At 42.0% G+C, this 22,285-nt stretch overlaps 1 protein-coding gene across 1 annotated transcript in view; it reads left to right on the top strand.

Annotated features, from left to right (window-relative positions):
• Positions 1-11,433, top strand: part of NHLRC3 (NHL repeat containing 3) — a 46,676-nt gene extending 35,243 nt beyond the window's left edge. The window contains exon 7 of the mRNA XM_055542310.1: positions 11,194-11,433. Coding sequence (XP_055398285.1) covers positions 11,194-11,311 — 118 coding nt within the window. The 3' untranslated portion in view covers positions 11,312-11,433. The remainder of the gene's footprint in view (positions 1-11,193) is intronic.
• Positions 11,434-22,285: the final 10,852 nt, after the last annotated feature.

Here is a 22,285-nt window from a genome sequence, read left to right as displayed (position 1 = left end):
CTTTTTTTCTTGCTCTTTCTTCCTTCCTCCCTTTCTTACTTTTTCCTGCCATGCCATAAGGCATAAATGATGTTAGTTACCCGACCAGGGATCGAACCTGCACATCCTCTCGTTGGAACCGTGGAGTCTTAACCACTGGATCCCCAGGGAAGTCCCCATAGATTTTGCTTTTGAAATGAAAGAAAAAGGTAAGAAAATCCTAAGGAATAAGAAAAATAAGAATGTTCATAAGTGTTGATGTGCTTTGGTTCCTATGGGTCAATTTTTAGGAACTTTTTTCGTATGTAAATGCTCATCGTATGGGTCTCTGGTTGCTATGTGCACACGTGAGACAGCTGTCCTGCTGCCCCTAGGAAATTTTAAACAACGAGTTTAGTTCACTATGTGGTTAAGATTGACTGGGTCAAAAATGGACAATATATCTATCTGGATTAAGAATATTATTTTTCCATTTACTCTCAGGTTTTCAGGTATGAATTGCAGACAAACTAGTCCTAATCAGTCATATGCAATGTGCATGCCAATTACTGCCAGGTGTAATGTTAAAGTATTGATACTTAAGTTATTATAATAAGCCCATAAGCCTGTAACCCATTATTACAAATGAATAGGTGGACTAAAGAGGTTCTAAGAGTGGCTGGGCTGGTTTTGGATGTAGGACCGTCAGACAGCAGTAACACTCTCTTCCAGGTGCTCTACCGCTTGCATGCATGCTCAGTTGCTAAGCTGTGTCCGACTCTTTGCAACCCCATGGATTGTAGCCCGCCAGGCTTCTCTGTCCATGGGATTTCCCAGGCAAGAATACCGGAGTGGGTTGCTATTTCCTTCTCCAGGGGATCTTCCCAACCCAGGGATTAAACCGGCATCTCCTTCACTTGCAGGTGGCTTCTTTACCACTGAGCTACCAGGAATGCCATCCATTGCTCATGCCTGGAGACACATGTATCACCTCTAACCATGTGCCAAACAGGTGCTGGGGATCAGTAGTCCCTTGACCTTGACCTTGCTGAAATCTTCTCTCAAAGGGGTAGAGAGATGTAGAGTCATAAGCATAGTAAAGTGGTGAGAAATACAGTTAAGACACAGGCAACTACTTTTTGAGCCTAGAGGCAGAAACAGGAGATTTTTCCAGGTATCATGTGCAAATTGACTTTAAATTTGCTCTCTCTCTCTTTTTTTTCACCCCAGCTTGATTGAGGTATAATTGACAAATAAAAATTGTGTATATTTATGGTGTAAACGTGATGTTTTGATACAAGTATAATTTGTGAAATGATTACCACAATCAAGTTAATTAACATTTCAATCACCTCACTGAGTTAACATTTGTGTGCATGATGGGGGTGTGTGGGTGAATGGTAGAATACTTAAGATCTACTCTCTTAGCAAATTACAAGTACACAATACAGTATTATTATTATTGTTCATTTATTTGGCCGCACCAGGTCTTAGTTGCAGCACGTGGGATCTTTGTTGTGTCACGCGGGATCTTTTGTTGTGGTGCACAGGCTCTCTGGTTGTGGCACGTAGGTTTAGTTGCTCCATGGCATGTGAGATCTTAGTTCCCTGACCAGGAATTGAACCTGCATCCCGTGCATTGCAAGGTAAATTCTTAACCAGTGGACCTCCAGGTGAGTCCCACAATGCAGTGTTATTAACTGGAGTCACCATGGTGTACATTCGATTGACAGAGCTTACCCATCCTCCATGATTAACTCTGTCCCCTTTGCCCATCATCTCCCGTTTACCCCATCCCCAGTCCCTGGCAACCACCTTTCTACTCTCTGAATCTATGAACCCAATTTTTGGAGATTCCATGTATGCCACATTATGCAGTATTTGTTGTTCTCTGAGTGATTTATTTCACTTAATGTCCCTCAGCTTCATCCATGTTGTCACAAATGACAGGATTTCCTTCTTTTTTTTAAAAAAATGTTCCACTGTATATACCACATATTCTTTATCATTTATCCATCAATAGACACTTGGGTTGTTCCTATATTTGAGCTATTGTGAATAATGCTGAACTGGACATAGGAGTGCGGGTATTTCTTCAAGGTTCTGGTTTTATTTCTTTTGGATATACCCAGATATGGGGTTACTGGGCCATGTGGTAGTTTTTGTTTTGTTTTGTTTTGTTTTGAGGAACTGCTATACCATTTTCCATGTCTGTACTAATTTACATTCCCTTTTCTGCACATCTTCACCAATGCTTGTCTTTTGTCTTTTTGATGATAGCCATCTCACAGGTATAAGATGATGACTCATTGAGGTTTTGATTAGTGATGTTGAACACATTTTCATGCATCTTTTTTAAAAATTCTGGTATTATACTGTTTTGATTACTGTAGCTTTGTAATTTATTTTGAAATCAGGAAGTGTGATGCCTCTAATTGTTCTTCCTGCTCAAAATGGTTTTTATTATTCAAGATCCTTTGTGATTTCATATGAATTTGGGGATTTTTAAAAATATTTCTGTGAAAAATTCCATTGGAATTTTTATAGAGATCGCACTGGCCTTGTAGCTCACTTTGGGTAGTATGGGCATTTTAACAATAGTGATGCTTCCAGCACATGAATGTGGAATATCTTTTCATTTATTTGCATCCTTTTCAATTACTTTCATCAGTGTTTTGTCAATCTTATTGTACAGACCTTTCACCTCCTTCATTAAATGTATTCCTAAGCATTTGATTGTTTTTTATGTTCTTGTCTTCCAGTTGGCACATGGCAAAACTATCTGACCTGCTAGATTTTTATCACTTCACTTCTGGAAATGACTGTACAGCATTCCTAATCGGCCTCACCCAGTTTGAGCATCACACATTTCACCAGCAACAAATTATTACTGATGTATTGTATGCTACTCAGTAGATCCTCTAGTGTACTTTTCACACAAGGATAGATGAAGCGAGTAACCACTTCTGCAAGTGGCGTGTAGAGGCTTGATTAGAGAGTCTCAAAATGCTAATTAATTGTGCTAAAGATTAGGGTTAATTTGTACCCAGTCATCTCTTGGTTTTTGTATTGAAATATTTTAAATTCCCACATGGACAACATTAGAGCAACCAATAGATGTCCACTGTATCAAGCTCAGGCTTTCTGACTCCAAGTTTATTGCTCTTTTTAATACACTACATGGGAAGAAGGAACCGTGTCAGTCAGTCTCAGAGTTGGCCTATGTTGGGCAGGTGAGGCCCATGGTTCTGATGAACTTCTTGATTCAAAACATCCATGTGTATCACAGACACACTACTCAGCTACAAGAGCCCCGAGGTCTCCTTCAGCATGGAACAGGCAGACCTGTAGCAAAAGATGGAGAGTTTGTGTCAGCACGGGAATGAAAAGGTTAACTTTAAACCAACAGTATCTAGCAGCATTGCACCAAATTGCCCTGTGTTTCCCTCCACCTGGAGTGTCAGCTCCTTTCCTCACATTTGGTTCATTGTGTGCTGTTCTTTTGAGCTCTGAGTGGGGTTTTGCCATATTCACCTGTATGACCAAGTCACCAAGGCAATAAACCAAAAATTAATGTTAGTTAAAAACAAAATATTTGTATCATTTTGAAAATTATTTAGTAGATGAATTCTGCTCTAGATAAAAATATCATTCAGTATCATGTAATAAAATAGTTTCTTTCTTGAAATACCTCTGAAGAAATGTCTAAAAATATTTTAGGACAAATGTTCAGGGTATTAGAGTCAAAATGAAGCAACTGAACTCTAGACAATAGAAGAGCTAGAAGTGATACTTCTAGTTCAGTTCAGTTCAGTCACTCAGTCGTGTCCAACTCTTCGCGACCCCATGGACTGGAGCATGCCAGGCTTCCCCGTCCATCACCAACTCCCAGAGTTTACTCAAACTCATGTCCATCGACTAGGTGATGCCATCCAACCATCTCATCCTCTGTTGTTCCCTTCTCCTCCTGCGTTCAATCTTTCCCAGCATCAGGGTCTTTTCCAATGAGTTGGTTCTTCACATCAGGTGGCCAAAGTACTGGAATTCCAGCTTCAGCATCAGTCCTTTCAATGAATATTCAGGACTGATTTCCTTTAGGATGGTCTGGTTGGATCTCCTTGCAGTCCAAGGGACTCTCAAGAGTCTTCTCCAACACCACAGTTCAAAAGTGTCAATTCTTCCACACTCAGCTTTCTTTGTAGTCCAACTCTCACATCTGTACATGACTACAGGAAAAACCAGACAGACCTTTGTCAGCAGAGTAATGTTTCTGCTTTTTAATATGCTGTCTATGTTGGTCATAGCTTTTATTCCAAGGAGCAAGCGTCTTTTAGTTTCATGGCTGCAGTCACCATCTACAGTGATTTTGGAGCCCCCAAAATAAAGTTTCTCACTGTTTCTATTGTTTCCCCGTCTATATGCCATGAAGTGATGGGACCGGATGCCATGATCTTAATTTTCTGAATGTTGAGTTTTAAGCCAACTTTTTCATTCTCCTCTTTCACTTTCATCAAGAGGCTCTTTAGTTCTTCTTCGCTTTCTGCCATAAGGGCAGTGTCATCTGCATATCTGAGGTTATTGATATTTCTCCCAGAAATCTTGATTCCAGCTGGTGCTTCATCCAGCCTGGCATTTTGCATGATGTACTCTGCTTACTCAAACTCATTGTGTTGGTGATACCATCCAACCATCTCATCCTCTGTCGTCCCCTTCTCCTCCTGCCTTCAATCTCTCCCAGCCTCAGGGTCTTTTCCAGTGAGTCAGTTCTTCACATCAGGTGGCCAAAGTATTGGAGTTTCAGCTTCAGCATCAGCCCTTCCAATGAATGGATACTTCTAGTAATGGTGAGGAAAAGTGAAACAATTGAGTTACACTGACTCAGTGACAAGAAAGATAATCAAACTGAAAGCTATTGAAATGTAAGTGGAAAGTTAAATTACCACCATCCATTCTTTCATGCAACCAATGCCTTTTCATGATTACCGTACTTGAAATAAGATGAGTTGGGTTTTAATCTTAGATCTACAATTTTCCGAATCACTGAACTTCTTGAAGACATAATTTTTTCTCCGATAAGATGATTTTAAATACTATCTGCCTGATGCCACTTACAAGAATGTTGTGAATTCACAGGAGAAAATAAACCTCAGTCATCTTACTGTTTTGCTACTAAACATCTAACTGGTATGGGTTTTCAGGATCTAACTCAAAAGTATCAAATTAACATTAGTATATATTTATTTCAAGCCCACGTTCTCTATGTAGAGAAAACAATCCAGTTAATTGTAAGCAAATACCATCATTTCAAGTTTCAATCAATACAAAATCCCTTCTCCCTTCATTTATTCCTCATGATAGCATGAAAATGCTAAGAGGCTTTTTATTTCATTTAAGTATTTTATTTCGGTTTATCTATAGTGTCTTTGAATATACTTTGAGTGTGTGTGTGTGTGTGTGTGTATGTGTCTTATCACTGGTTAAGTGATCACTGGTATTGTCATTTAACTGTTTGAATGTAGTGTAGGACCTCCTGTATTTCCCTTTATGTCCCTTTGTGTGTGTGCATGCATATACGCAGTCTCTCAGTCATATCTGACTCTTTGTGACCCCATGCACTGTAGCCCACCAGGCTCCCCTCCCTGTCCATGGGATTTCCCAGGCGAGAATGCCATTTCCTTTTCCAGTGGATCTTCCTGACCCAGTGATCGAACCCATGTCTTCTTAGTTGGCAGGTGGGTTTTTTACCACTGCATCCCCTGGGAAGCCCCATATCCCTTTGTTGTTGCTTAGTTGCTAAGTCATGTCCTATTCTTTGCAACCCCATGAACTGCAGCACACCAGGTTTCCCTGTCCTTCACTATCTCCTGGAGTTTGCTCAGACTCGTGTCCATTGAGTCAGTGATGCCATCCAACCATCTCAGACTGTGTTTCCCCCTTCTCTTCCTGCCCTCAGTCTTTCCCAGCATCACATCTTTTCCAGTGAATTGATTCTTTGTATCAGGTGGCCTAAGTATTGGAGCTTCAGCTTCAGCATCAGTCCTTCCAATGAATAGTTAGGGTTGATTTCCTTTAGGATTGACTGATCTGATCTCCTTGCTGTCCCAGGGACTCTCAAGAGTCCTCTCCAGCACCACAGTTTGTTGCTCTCCCGCATTTATAATACAGTTGTTAAACATTTCCTCTACATAAATTTATAACTATATGAGATAGTGTAGTAATAAATAAATTTTGGCAGTGGCAGATAAAATAGTTATACTGTGTTCTGTAGAGCTGTGTCCTCAAGCAAACCCTAAGAAATCCTACGTAGTCTGTGGATAAGCCAGCCCTGCTGAGGAAATTGGCAGGATGGAACAAAACTGCTTGGTGTTGAAGTTCATGGAGATTTCCACAGTGAGGCTCAGTCAGGGTTGACCTAACCATGAACAGTTTGTCTTCCTGTGATTCGAGTAGCACAGGAAGTTTCATCTGCTTGCAAATATTCACCCAAGCAAGTGCCTGAAATTCTTTCACTAGAGATTAGTGTATCCAGGGTTAAGTATGAGGCAATAATGTGTGGTTTAGTATCTGGCAGGTGGACTTCCCAGGTAGCTCAGTGATAAAGAATCCACTTGCCAGTGCAGGAAATGCAGATTTGATCCTTGGGTGGGGAATATTCCCTGGAGAAGGAAATAGCAACCCACTCCAGTATTCTTGCCTGGAGAATCCCATGGACAGAGGAGCCTGGAAGACTACAGTCCATGGGGTCAAAAAAGAGTCGGACATGACTTAGCAACCAAACAACATCTGACAGGTGTTCACTGCATCCACCGCCATTGTTCTACCATAAGCATGCTCCTCGTACATGGTGAATCTTAACTTGAGAGTATTTGAAGATGTATAGGAGCACTTTTTGGTTATCACAGTGCCAGAAGATAGGGCTAGGAAAGGCAGAAGTGACTCAGGCAGGGTGACTATATTTCCTGCAGAGGTGAGGCTGTCTTATATAAGGACAAATTGTTCTGCTCCAATCACCAGGCTTTTCTTTCATCATGTATTATATGTAGGGGGAAAAAATCTGATTTTTTCCTCTCCCCTTATTGTGCCTTTATTGATCTGACTTACATTCTTTTTAATCTAAGAAAACTACATATCATGCAAAACCTGTGTGCCTGAGGAGATGGGGAAACCCCAAAACAGACCTGGTCTAATTTATAAGCACAACCATGATCAGGGCAGGCAGGGGTGTAGGAGGGAACGGAATTAAATCAGTAAGTCTCTTGGAAATCAGCCTGCTCTGTTTTGCACTACCAGCCCCTCACACATGTTTGTGTGCAGATCTAATTTCAGAATATCAGAGAACATGTAAGAAATGGAGAAGCTGGGCGATCCTTAAGACAGGACAGCGTAACCCTGGGAGATTTTTAGGTTGAAGCTGACTTAGACATGGGAAGGAAAAAGGCAGCCGGCAGCCCACTCAATGACACGGGCATTTCAGGATGTAGGAACAGGTGGAGTTTATCCTGCAGTCATCCCTCAAGTTGTTCCAGCCGCCACAATAGCCTGCATTGAGCCCATTGTGGACACTGGCTAGCATTGATCTCGTTCTGCCCAGTGGGCCGTGATGAAGCCCACGTGCCTCCCAGACAAAGCCTGACTTCCTGTGGGTGACATTTTCGGAGGAGTGCAGAGAAGGCTCCCTTTGTTCTCCTCCAGGTTTTTCTTTATTAGCACCTGCCAGCGTCTATGGTTCTCCCCGCACCTGCTGAGTTAGCAATCTTGCAGCGTAAGTTTTGTCCGCCTGGAGAAGATTGCCCTGACAGCGGAGTTCTCAAGTACTGCAGCCTGCCCCTGGGGCTCTAGCAGTGATAGATTTAGAGAACTGACCTGCCTACTCTCTTCTTAAAGACCACTTGGGGATCATGCAAACATAAACACGTGGACTTTTTTTAGTATGTGAAAAAATAAAATCCTCAAATGATTTGGTGTGTCTGAGATCTGGGTTTAGCAGCCTCTGTACAAAGAATGTGCTAAAATTAGCCTTGAGCAAATGCCAGTGTGTGTTATCAGGAATTTGAAGATATTTAAAATAGGAGCAGGAGTCAAGATGGAGGGAATCAATAAGTGTTTTCCAAACAGTTAAAAGTGAAGCCCTATTTCAATGTGATGTTGTCTGAACTTAGATCCAGGATAGGCTATCAGTAGAATAGGGTGATAATTGCTTAATAATTCCTGGAAAACAAGCTTACCCTCTGATTGTAATTGCCAAAATGTGAGGGCTGAACTTTGTACTGATAATACCCTGGAAACAAACTATAAACTAAGCCTCATTTAAAAGGTAAAAGAATTCTGACTGTGGAGATAAGAAACAAAATTTTCCTGTGATCCCGGTCTATCAGTTTCTTCCCTTTCCTGTACGAACCTCATCTTTACCTCCATCTCTGTCTCACTGTCTCACCCATACATATAGGAGTCATCCTGATACAAGGAAAAGGTGGAACACTGACTTCTCCAGGCTGTTCCAAGTGAAGACCCTGGGACAAGGGAGAAAAGAGATTGCAAGGCACATATTTAAACTGGATGGGGTCGCGCTTCTGAGCGCAAGGTCTACTAGAGATGAGCTCTTTACAACAGAAAGTTGGGGGCCCCTGCATGATAAAAACTCACTTCTGGCCACTGTTCTAACCCTGTGGTCACCACTGCAGGCCAGCCAAAGGGCAAGCTCATTGTTCAGAAGCCAAGTTATCATGATGTTTATTTTTATAGCCAAAGAAGACACATTCATCCATCCTTCTCGTCTTTCTTTTTTTTTTTTTGAATAAACATTTAAAATGCCAAGTGTTGTACTAGATTCTGGAAATGGAAGACTGATAAAGACACGTTTCCAGCAAACAGATACTTTGTCTGTCAGAAACCATGAACATGTAAAGAAGTAACTGTATTATGGAGAGATTTAAGCTAAGAGACAGCCAGGGGGTCTTTTTTCTGCATAATCAGGGGTATCAGGAAAAGATCACCTGAAGAAGACTTAAAAGGCAACCAACATTTCAGGTTAAATCATGGAAAAAAGCTTGAACTAAGACTTTATCCTGAAAAATGATCCACAAAAAATGGAAAATATATTTGTATTTCCAAGAACCAAAATTTAGTAAGAATTGCTTCTGTATACTAGTCCACATAATGAACAGTGATAATACAAGGGTTCATGGAGAGAGGGGTGGAAAAAATTCTCCTCTGAATTATAGGATGAGCCTACCTGTTCTTTACTTTGTGTTTGACCATCTCCACTCAGACAGTTGGTGGGTCAGCTTGCAAAAACACTCGAGGGCTTACCCATTTTTTCAAGAACTTTCTTAATCTTCTGGGATAGAAAGGATTCTCTTTTGGAACCTCAGCGATCTGTCTATGTAGGAAATAAACTTCAACATACCTGGATGCCCAGCCAGTGCATAAGCAAGCTGTTAATTAATTCTTGATTTTTCAGCCAAGGACTTCACTGCCTCTTCTGTCTCAGCTTATGTATGCAAGTCCTGAGAATTTCTGAGGTCCCATGAGGGACCCATCAGATTCTTCTAGACCTTGAACTTTCCTGTCTCCAAGTCATGGTCACTTCTTTCTTGCCTTTCTTTCTTCCAAAGATGCACTGGCATTTTTCATCACTGACAGCTCTAATTATTTTACATTCTTTCCTTCACCCTTATTTAAATGAACTCCTATGAAGGCTTCCAGAACATGACGTGAGGCACGTCTACCATGTTGAATCAATAGCCTGTGCAGATTTAGATGTTGACAGGATCCCCCTCATATCCAGGAAAGTGGAAATAGACAGGCAGAGCCAAGGCAGGAGGAGTGGCTGGGAGGCTGTCCTTTCTCTCATGCACAGTGAGCTGCTAGAGAGCAGTCTGCACTTACTGCCTCTACATTTTTCCCTGTGGACGTTCTTTAATCCACTTGGTCTGGCTTCTGTCACCATCACTCCAAGTGAGTCTGCTTTTGTCGAGTGTACCAAGAATTGGTTACCAAATTTAGTAGACACCCAGTAGTCTTTCTCTCAGTTGCTTCATTGGAAGCTTTTCTTTAAAGTCTCTCCTCTTCTGACATAGAGATGGCCAAGAGGCACATGCAAAGATGCCCAATATTGCTAATTACTAGAGAAATGCAAATCAAAACTATAATGAAGTATCACCTCACACCAGTTAGAATGGTCATCAGTAAAAAGTCTATAAATAAGTGCTGGACACAGTGTGGAGAGAAGGGAACCCTCCTGCACTGTTGGTAGGAATGTAAATTGGTGCAACTGCTATGGAAAACAGTATGGAGGTCCTTAAAAAATTAAAAGGAGTTACCATATGATCTAGCAATGCCACTCCTGGGCATATATCTAGAGAAAACTGTCATTTGAAAAGATACAGGTACCAGTGTTCACAGCATCGTTATTTACAATAATCAAGACATGGAAGCAACCTAAGCATCCCTTGACAGAGGAATGAGTAAAGAAGATGTGGTACATATATACAATGGAATATTACTCAGCCATAAATAGGAATGAAATAGTGCTATTTACAGCAACATGGGGGCTTTCCCAATGGCCCAGCCATAAAGAATCTACCTGCAATGCAAGAGCCGCAGGAGCTGTGGATTTGATCCATGGGTCAGGACGATCCCCTGAAGGAGGGCATGGAAACCCACTCCAGTATTTTTGCCTGGGGAATCCCATGAACAGGGGAGCCTGGCGGGCTACAGTCCACAGGATGGCAAAGAGTCAGACATGACTGAAGTGACTTAGCACAGCACAGCAATGTGGATGGACTTAGAGATAGTCATACTAAGTGAAGTAAGTTAGACAGAGAAAGATAAATATCATATAATATCACTTGTATGTGGAATCTAAAAAAAAATGATCTAAATGAATTTATTTACAAAACAAGAATAGACTCACAAACATAGAAAACAAACTTATGGTCATCGGGGGGATGAAGGGGCAGCAGAGGGTGATAAATTAGGAATTTGGGATTAACATACACACACTAGTGTGTATAAAATAAACAACAAAAATCCACTGTATAGCACAGGGAACTATATTCAATGCCTTGTAACAACTTATAAAGGAAAAGCATCTGAAAAAGAATATATATGTATATATTTTTTATCACTTGGTTGTACACCTGAAGCTAACTCAATATTGGAAATTAACTATACTTCTTTTTAGAAAAAAAAATTTTTTTTTAATTTTCTCTTTGGGCTTCTCTGGTGGCTCAGTGGTAAAGACTCTTTCTGCCAATGCAAGAGACATGGGTTCAATCCTTGGTCCGGAAATATCCCACATACTGCAGAGCAGCTAAGCCCGTGCGCCTCAACTATTGAGCCTGTGATCTAGAGCCTGGGAGCCTCAAGTACTGAAGCCTGTGCGCCTAGAGCCCATGCTGTGCGACAAGAGAAGCCACTTCAGAGCAGCCCCTGCTTGTTGCAACTAGAGAAAAAAAGGCAGCAACAAAGACCCAGGACAGCCAAAAATAAATTAATTGCATTAAAAAACATCTCTCCTCTTTTGGTTGCTCTGCCTTCTCTCCAGGTTCTTCCGGCTGCTGTTGTTTCATCTTTCACATCCCTGCCCCATCTCCTTTGTGTCTGTCATTAAATGTTGACACGATCCAATGTTCTATCATCGGCCATCTTCTGTTACATTCTTCACTATCCTTTGATTTCAAATTTAATGTCAGTCTCTTTCCCTTTCCTGAAGTCCAGACTCTTGTGTCCATATAACTAACATGATACCTTCATTTGGATTTTCCATGGGCACTTCAAACTCAACATGTTCAAAATGAAAGCCCTGCTTCCTCAACTAATCAGTGTCCCCTCCTTCTTCCCCCATTTTCATGAACGATGCCATCATCTCCTTGGCTGCTGAGCAAAGGACCTGAATTAAACCCTTAATGCTTTTCTTTCCTTCATGCCCCATTGCTAAATTTTGTTGCTGTTTCCTCCCTAAATCTCTCAACGTTTTTTCCTCCTCTTAAACCCTAAAGCCCAAACCTTAATACAGGTCTTTATCACATCTCTACTTAATTACTGCAACAGCCACCTAATTTATTTGACTGTCTGCTTCTGTCTCCTCGCCAATCATTTCTCCATAATTCATAATGCCATTACATTTTTCATTAGTCTGATCGCATCTCTCCTCCTTTTTTATTAGTTATCTCTTGCTGCCTAACAAATCATCTTAAAACATAGCGGCTTAAAACAACAATGAGAATTTATTAATCTCACTGTGTCTGTGGGTTAGGAAATCACACATGGCTTAGCTGGGTATTTCTGTTTCAAGATCTTTCAAGAGATGACTATCAAAATGTAGGCTTGACTGGGGCTGGCAGATCCATCTCCACGGTGGCTGTCTTCTGTGGCTGGCTAGGTGATGCTGGCTGTTAGCAGGAGGCTCCAGTTCCTCCGCACATGGTCCTCTCCACAGGTTGCTTGAGCTCCTCACAGCATGGCTCTTGCCTCCTCCTACAACAAGTGATCCAGGAGAGAAACAGTCACACAGAAGAGACCCATTTTGTGACCTAGACTCAGGAGTTATTAACATCACTTTGTGCCACATTCTGTTTGTTAGAAGGGAAAGGAGGATAATTGTGCCCTTGTTTGGGGAGAGGACTGGCCTTCCTAGGTGGTTCAGCAGTTTAAAAAAAAAAAAAATTGCCTGCCAATGCAGGAGATCCTGGTTCAATCTCTGAGTCAGGAAGATCCCCTGGAGAAGGAAACTGCAACCCACTCCAGTGTTCTTGTCTGGAAAATCCCATGGACAGAGAAGCCTGGTGGGTTATAGTCCATGGGGTTGCAAAGAGTTCCATCCCCTTTACAATACTCATACCATTTTCTTCATATCCTTATCCTTCAAGTCTGAACTACTCATAGCCTTACAGACTCACTGTAATTTTGGTTTGGCTGCACCTTTGTCCATGCCACTCCCTGTGCTTGTAATACCCTTCTTCTTTACACCACTGGTAGCTATTTATCCCTCAAAACCTTACTCAGACACCAACATCACCAAAGTCTCCTCCCTGGTTCTGCATCCCCTCCAGTTGCCTTCCATGAATTAGACTCAATACCGTGCATTGTTTTGCCTTACCCTCCTTTGGTTTAACTATTTCTCTACATCTGTAAGGCAAGCCTGGCATCTATAATCTCTGAATCATCATTGCTTGGCACAGCTCCTGCCATACTTGTGGCAATACCCCTGGCAACGAAGGGTTTTAAGGAAGGTGCAAATCTATTAATAGTAGTGCCTGACCCTCACAAAATTTCAACAAATAAACAGACAAGCAAAATAAAGGACCAAGGACTTTAACCAAGTCAGCAGCAGTATGTATGAGAGAGAGTAAAGGGTTTGAGAAAAATTCAGGGACTGCATATAGGAAAGACAGGGAAGAAAGAAACAGGATGCTTTGGGAGTGTCTAATTGACCTATTGTTGTTGTTTAGTCGCTAAGTAGCTTTCAACTCTTTTGCGACCCCATGGACTGTAGCCCACCAGGCTCCTCTGTCCATGGGATTTCCCAGGCAAGAATACAGGAGTGGGTTGCCATTTCTTTCGCCAGTGGATCTTCCCAACCCAGGGATTGAACCCTCATCTCCTGCATTGCCAGGTGGATTCTTTACCACTGGAAGCCCAATTGAGCTATTAGGTTAAGACAAAAGGAGAGTGAATTATAGGGGAGAGAAGAGAATGAGTTTGGTTCTGAAGATGCAGGTTTGGGAATGCCTGTGGTTCTTTTATAGACTTGCCTCATAGGCTCTAGAAAAAAAAGGTCTGTAAGGCAGGGGAAAGTTTACACCAGATGTAACTGTTGGAGATATTGTCTACCCCTCAGGTTACTTCATTGTTCTGGATATAGAGGGAATCATAAAAAGTGGGAAAAAATATTATCAGTGAGGGAGAGAGGCAGAACAGTTCAGTTCCCTTCCCTAAGGTCACAAGGGCAGAGAAGAACCTGGCGTGGCTGACTCCGTCATTCTCTGGGAATCGTTCGCACCAGGTGTTCTGGCCTGCTCCCGGCGCTGCCCTCTCGAGCGTCATTCAGGAACCACTGTGATAGAGCACTTGCCACTCCCTACTCCAGCATATGGTGGTTTAGTGATTTTTACAATTTTCAACCGCGGTGCTGAATGAGGTGGTGGTGGTTTAGTCACGTCTGACTCTTGTGGCCCCATGGACTGTAGCCTACCAGGCTCCTCTGTCCATGGGATTTCCCAGGCAGGAATACTGGAGTGGGCTGCCATTTCCTTCTCCAGAGGATCTCCCCGACCCAGGGATTGAACCCACGGACCCGCCTGCCTCTTCTGTCTTGTAAGCGGATTTTACCGCTGAGCCACCAGGGAAGCCTGAAGCACTGAATGTATGGAATGTCAGTTCAATTTAATTCTTAATTTTAAAGCAGCACTTAGAATTGTTGATAAGCCAGTCCTCATGTAAGCTTGCTTTGTATTCTAAACGCATCTTATTTATTATTGATTTAGAAATAAAAATGTTCTTTCTGTTTTTGCATATGAGAGATAAAACTATTCCCCCGGAAGTGAAGTTAGTTCATCTGTGACACACTTTTTACTTATTTGTATTTATAATTTATTTTTAAAATGTGTATTTATTTATTTTTGGTGGTGCTAAGTCTTCATCGCTGCACCTGGGCTTCCTCTAGTTGCGGCAGCAGGGGCTGCTCTCTGTTACGGCGCTCGGGCGTCTCGTTGCAGTGGCTTCTCTTGTTGAGGAGCACAAGCTCTGAGGCATGCAGGCTTCAGTCGTTGTGGCGCTCGGGCTCAGCAGCTGCAGCTCCCAGGCTCCAGAGCACAGGCCCAATATTCGTGGCGCACAGGCTTTGTTGCTTCGAGGCATGTGGGATCTTCCCGGATCAGGGATTGAACCCGTGTCTCTTGCATCGGCAGGCGGATTTTTACCTTTACCACTGAGCCATCATGGAAGCCTGATACCCTTTTAACCAGCATAAGCAGGAGTGAGAAATAGGCTTCAGTGTATGCATTTTTTGAAAATTAGTCTAATTCTGTCATCCCATGAAAAATTTGAGCCATGTGCAAATGAATTTGGGGAGAAAAATCAGTGTTCAGTGTAATTTATTTTTTTTCCCCAGTCAATGTTTTTTCTCAGTCAATGTGTTTTCTAAACCTTGTTTGTTTCTGAAACTTGGAATACATTTGAGAGAGTTCTCAGATTCGATTTCCCTCTGGAGAGCCTCTCTCCATAGAATCTAAGAGTTATCAGGCTTCTAACCATCTCGGCAACTGTAAAAGGAGTCAGCCGTGGAAGCCAGAATGGCATGAATCAAAGCACCTTTGATCATTTTATTACCAATTTTACCCTTTCAAAAGCTGGAACAAGAGGTTGTCATAGACTGTGTAACTCCCAGTGTGTGTTTTCTCATCCCGCTCTTCCTCCGCTAACAGCAGTTGGCAGCCGGGAAGATTAAGTTTGTCTTTTCTCTCTTCAGTTGGAGTGTCTTAGTGACACAAGGGCTTTAGGCAAACACGAGCCAGTGTGTGTCCATCTCAGCCTGACCTCCGCAGCCTGTGCCTCGTTGGAGAAGCAGCGCGTCTTCCGACCAGTTATGTGTGCTCATAAAACACAGTGCGATTCACAGAGCTATCAGCTCAGTCATGAAACAAAAACACCTGTCAAGAGTCTTATTCTGACTAGTTAATGACACCACCAATAGACAGACAGAGGACAATGCCATCATTTCAGGGGACAGTTTTACACAGCAGGCCTCTTCTGGGGCGTTCAGAGTACAGCAGGCTGCCTCTGGTCACTAATTAGAGACGCTCCTCCACGGATGCGGTAAATCAGTTGTCATTCGGGAACCATGCTCCTCTGTACACAGGGAGGCTTGGCATCTGTAAGCAGAGACCAAACCCCACAACAATTACCACTGCCCAATAGTTCCTGGACAGGGCTCCTGACTCAGCAGATATCTATTTTTTGGTCATAGTTCTGAGAAGATAAAGTAGTTTATTAGGTACCCTTTTGCTAATTACATTCATCAATGCTCTAGAGACTGGGATAAGTTTGGAGAACAACTCACAAAAGAACAGGATCCCTTATAGTACCAAATCCCTGAGTTCATCCTAAGAATACAGAGCTAGATTTGGGGTAGCCAGGCTTCAGCCAACCTTATATGGGGTGCATTGTGGGTGATGTGGGGGTCTTCCCTGCTGAGCAGAGACAATCAGCCCAGTTAATAGCGTCTAGTTTTAGGAGTCATCTCTCAAAAGAAATGTCAGCAGCAGACGTGGCATTATGCTCTACTATGGGCCCAATGCTCCGCCACCTCACCCTTCCCTAGATCCATATGTTGAAGCTTTTAATCCCCTCAAATGAAAAAAAAAATGCACAACCTAAAATCTGAGAATTATATTTTATTTGGTAGAACTTGTTGAGGGTTCCAAGCCTGGGATACAGCCTCTCAGATAAATCTAATGGACTGCTTTGAAGCGGTAAGGGAGGAACCAGGATATATAGGAGTTTTGCAACAAAAACCAGGTAGTCTGAACATCAAAAGATTACTGTTAATTAATGAAAACCAAGGGCTTCCCAGGTGGTGCAATGGTAAAGAATCCTCCTGCCAATGCAGGAGATGCATGTTTGATCCCTGGGTCGGGAAGATCCCCTGGTACCCTGGAAAATCCCACAGACAGAGGAGTCTGGCAGGCTATAGTCCATGGGGTCACAAAGAGTTGGACGCAGCTGAGCACACACACACACACACAAAGAAAACCACACATCTCAAATCACTGAATTTAGCGCCTCTCCTTGAAGGGGAAGATGCAAGAGTCTGGGCTCACGGAAATCATTCCTGTGCTCCACGTCTCAGCTAGCTGGGGCCAGTACCCGGGGCTCGCCCACCCTGAGTCCCCTCAGGGCGCTCCGCTGGAGGTGGCTGCAGTGGTTGAGGCTTCGAAATGGGCAACTGGTTTGTCTCCACCCCCAAAGGAGTGGGTAGCGGTAGCGACTGGTGGCTTGGTAGTAGCATCCTTTGTTTGCAAACATGGCAGGCAGTATTTTTAGTTCACAGCCTCTTACTCAGAAGGTGATGTGTTTGGAGATAGGGGTTTTTTTAAGAGGTGATTAATTTCAAATGAGGTCAGTAGGGGTGAGCCCTAGTCCAATATGACTGGTGTCCTTATCAGAAGAAATGAGGACACAGACTTAATTAAGACTCATAGGGAAAACCATATTGAGGGTAGAAGAAGACAGCCACCTACAAGCCAAGGGAGAGGCCTCGGAAAAAAATAACCCTGCTCTCTCCCAGGGCTTGGAATCTAGAACTTGATCTTGGACTTCAAGCCTCCAGAAATATGAGAAAATAAATTTCTGTTGTTTAAGCCTCCTAGTCCATGGTATTTTGTTGTGAAAGCCCTAGCAAATGAATATAAGCATTTTCCAAAATCTCATATAAAGATGTTATTTAAACAGATTATGACTACCTGATCACCAGCATGCTTCTTTAGAAGAGAAAGAAACAAGAACAGCCTTTTCTTGCCACGTTCAGTGGTTTTAATTGAATTGGCTGCACAGAACAATAGTAACAATTTAATCCAGTAGATGCATAGATTGACTTACATTTACATGAAATGGCAAAAATAACTTTTAAAAAATAAGGAGAAATACTATTTGTAAGAGTTTGGGAAAAATGCTTTCTAACAAAAATTTTTTTAAAATTAAAATGGTCAAATCTATTTCTTGTATTTACTATGGGCAGATATTTTGTAATAAAGAATGAGTTGTCTTTTTTTTTTTTTTGAGGTGGACCATTTTAAAAGTTTTTGCTAAATTTGTTAAAATGTTGCTTCTTCTTCTTTTTTTTTTTTAATGTTTTGGTTTTTTGGTCCTTAGTCATGTGAGATCTTGGCTCCCGGACCAGGGATCGAACCTGCACCCCCTGCATTTGAAGGCAAAGTCTTAATCACTTGCCTGCCATTAGACTACAGTTAACTTTTTCAAGCAAGTTATCACATTACTAGTTGACTTTGTGGGCCTTTATTTCCTACCCTAGATATTGCTACCTATTTACTCTTTGCTCAGCCCTGAAGGATGAGTGAAATCCTTTCTGCTCAGGGTCTTACAGAAAAGGAATGTGATTTACCACTTGCAGCAGTGTGATCACTGCTCAAGGTGTTTGGGGGAATAGAGAAGAGAGATCAAGAAATCTGCCTGAGAGAAAAAGAATATCACTATCAGCAACATGGACGGACCTAAAGATGACTGTTTAGTGAAATAAATCAGGCAAAGACAAATATCATATAATATCACACATATGGAATCTAAAAGAAAATTGATAGAAATGAACTTACTGACCAAACAGAAATAGACTCACAGACATAGAAAATGAACTTATGTTTACCAAAGGAGAAGGGATCGGGGAAGGATAAATTAGGAGTTTGGGATTAAAAATACATCCTACTGTATATAAAATAGGTAAACAGCAAGGACCTACTGTATAGCACAGGCAATTATAGTCAATATCTTGTAATAATCTACAGTTGAAAAAAATCTGAAAAGAATATACGTGTGTGTCTGCATATAACTGTATCACTTTGCTATACACTTGAAACTAACACAATATTGCAAATTAACTGTACTTAAAGATCCCCAGGTGGCTCAGTGGTAAAGAATCCACCTGAAAATGCAGGAAACGCAGCAGATGTGGGTTCAGTCCCTGGGTCAGGAAGATCCCCTGGAGAAGGAAATGGCAACCCACTCCAATATTCTTGCCTGGAAAATCCCATGGATAGAGGAGCCTGGTGGGCTACAGTTCATGGGGTCACAAGAGTCAGACACGACTTAGCAACTAAACCACCACCAGTTCCAATATCTACCTTTGTGCAAAGAAAATGTTTTGCACACATAACTCATTGGCATGAGAACATCCAACTTCTGTGGACCTCAGTCTCCTCATCTTTAAAATGAGTGTTGGAACAGATGCTCTTCCAGTGTCAAGACTTTCTATTTTATATCTGTCAGTTGCATCCGGGTAAGCCTCCATTTTGTTGACATGGTAAGCAATCAGTCTTCTAGGAAACAATGGTGAAAATCCATTCATACTCTCTATGGTCACATTCCTAGAGGTAATCGAGTCAATTCAAATAGATGAGTCATTGGCCATCTGTAACTCTCCATGGGTTGATTACCAACACCATTGTCAAGGTTCTTATCTGTTTTGTTTGTGCTTCGAGAAATATTTTTTGTGGTTTCGCTCTCAATTTGGTCATTGTTGTTCAGTCGCTCAGTCGCGTCCAACTCTTTTGTGATCCAATGGACTCCAGCCCACCGGGCTCCTCTGTCCATGGGATTTCCTAGGCAAAAATACTGCAGTGGGTTGCCATTTCCTTCTCTAGGGGGTCTTCCCAGGCCAGGGATCAAACCTGTTTCCTGCAGGCAGATTCTTTACCACTGAGCCACAAGGGAAGCCCTAATTTGGCCGTAGCTGATATTAATTCATACGTTATAACTCATCGGTGTTTCACAACCGTCATCTCTCACAGGCAAGCTGATCATGCCACCCGCAAAAACAGCAGCAAGCACCCAGCTTGTAAGGTAGCAGATGAACAACACTCAGTGGATGAGTTTTATGTACTAAATGGTGCATGAGGTTCATCATGCTCCTATCACAGTCAAGAGGATTTGCAACAGAGAGAAGAAATCAGTCATTTAAATCAACTGGAAGAGATAAAAAGAAGAGTTGAAAATCACTCAGCCCGTTAAAACCAATTTAATACCTTCATTGAGTTTAGGACCTTTCTGCCTAAAGTCCTTCAGTAGATTAAATATCCAAGGGCTTGGCAAAGAGAAAGGAGCTAACATTTATGAGCATCTATTTGCCTGACATTGTGCAGCATCTTTAAAATACTCATAAAATAATAAGAGGAAACACTTGTGTATACACAATGCAAACTGCTTTACAAGTCCCATCAACCCCAAAGAGTAAGTACGCACCAGTTTTATCCCTATTTTATTGCACTCAACCTTATAACAAATGTAAGGGAGAGTCAACATTATCCTTGTACTGCAAACAAGACACTGTATTTCAGAGAAGTTTCTAATTTGGCCATGGTCCCACAGGTAATAAATGACTAAGGCAGAATTCAAACTGATATCTATCTGGCCCCAAAGTTGTGGTTCTGTATTTCCCTGCCTCACCATGAATCCCAATGTTATTGAAAAACTCTGCTTTCTATCTTGCACCTGAGAATTTCTAAGTTGGAGAGGACCTTGATGATCCCAAGTTCATTGCTTTTATTTTATAAAAACTCTTGCACTAGTGGGAAGCTTCTGTACAGCACAGAGAACTCAACTCAGTGTTCTGTGATGACCTAGAGGAGTGGGATGGTGGGTGGGAGGGAGGCTCAAGAGGGAGGGGCTATATGTATCCTTACAGCTGATTCACTTCATGGTACAGCAGAAACTAACACAACCTTGTAAAGCAATTATGCTTCAATTTAAAAATAAATAAAATATTCTTTTAAAAAGCCATTGTTTTCTTCAAATGGTTAGCTGCTCTGAAACCTGGGTCCCCAACTTCTTTCCCTAAACCACCTTTACTTCTGTAATTGCTAATCCATAGAACTCACACCCAAAACAATGATGTGTAAGCTGGGGTATGCATCAGAAGGCTGATCTACAGTATTTTACTTTTAAATTTTTATTGATTTCTAGTTTTGGCTGTTCTGGGTCTTGGTTGCTGCGTGTGGGCTTTCTCTAATTGCAGCAAGTGGCTGTTCTCTAGTTGCTGTGGGTGAGCTTCTTTCCCTGTTGTGGAGCACGGGCTCTATGGTGTGTGGGCTCAGAAGTCATAGCACACAGGCTTAGCGACTCTCTGGCATGTGTGATCTTCCCAGTCCAGGGATCCAACCTGTGTCCCCTGCATCAGCAGGCAGATTCTTAACTACTGAACCACCAGGGAAGTCCCTACAGCACTTAAAAAATTACAGATTCCCCAGGGCCACTGTAAATCTAGCTATTGAATCCAAGTTACTTAGTCAGGAAATGTGTGATTCTGATCACTCTAATTCCACACAGTAATAATATAATTACTTGCTCTAAACTCCTAGAAATTAAATTTTAAGGCACCATATTGCTGCAGAATGACCGTGGGCTGGACCTCAAGATACACTAGGACTTCAGTAGAATCAGCAAGTAAAGAGATCAGGGACTCTGGATTTTGACTCAGCGGGACAGTCTCCTGTAGATCTGACCCTAACGATATCTGAACACTAAACCCTAACCTAGGAGGTAAATGACACTCATCACAAAATGCCATTTAAGTTCTTTTTTTTTTTTAATTGGAATATAATTGCTTTATGTTGTTGTGTTAGTTTCTGCTGTACAACACCACGAATCAGCTATATGTATACATATATCCCCTCCCTCTTGATCTTCCCTTCCACCCCTAACCCCCATCCCACCCCTCTAGGTCTTCACAGAGCACCTAGTTGAGCTCCCTGTGCTGTACAGCACCTTCCCACTAGCTGTCTAGTCCACACATGGTCGTGTATATATGTCAAGGCTACTCTTTCGGTTTGTCCCAGACTCTCCTTCCCCCACTGTGTCCACAAGTTCGTTCTCTACGTCTGCATCTCTATCCCTGCCCTGCAAATCGATTCATCAGTACCATTTTTCTAGATCCCATATATGTGCATTCATATACTATATTTAAGAATCTTGTCATCTGCATGTTTCCCCTTAAATCCACTTTACTCTCCAGCTATACTGACCAGCCCAAAGGCTGGTCTCCTTTCAGTGCTTTTTCCTCTACATGAGAAAACTCTCCCCATGCCCTCAACCTTCCTTACCTTCTTACCTGTCTTTATACTTCTGGGAAGACTTCAAGCCCTTCCATGCGCTGTCTTGCATCCTATACCTAGCCCCTCTCAGTACTTATCACAGTGTCTGTTCAATGGAGAGTTGATTGTATTAAGCAATATTCTGAATAGTAAAATTGATTAACTCAAGCTTGCTGACAATTGCTTTAAATCATGACCTAAAGTGATTCAATTTATCTCAAGATCGCCTCGTTTTCGAATGTATTTGTTGTATCCATTAAACTGATTGTAAAAGGCTCTCCGAGAAAATCTTTTCAGTCCACATGTGCCAGTTCTCTATAAGGCTTGAACTGAAATAAAGCTGTGCTGAAGGGCTTTAAAAATATCATTTCACGAGTAATCTGTCTGAGAGAGAATTTCTGAATCTATTTGCAGAGCTGCCATCAATCTGTCACCTTAAAATATTTTCACTAGCCGTTCCCACTTTTACCAGTGTTATTGCCATGGAACTCACACAGTGATTTTGT

The sequence above is a fragment of the Bubalus kerabau genome, chromosome 12, assembly GCF_029407905.1.
Source record: "Bubalus kerabau isolate K-KA32 ecotype Philippines breed swamp buffalo chromosome 12, PCC_UOA_SB_1v2, whole genome shotgun sequence".
Lineage (NCBI taxonomy): Eukaryota > Metazoa > Chordata > Mammalia > Artiodactyla > Bovidae > Bubalus > Bubalus kerabau.
The sequence above is the reverse complement of the archived record's forward strand: the minus strand, read 5'-3'. Positions and strand labels throughout refer to the sequence as shown.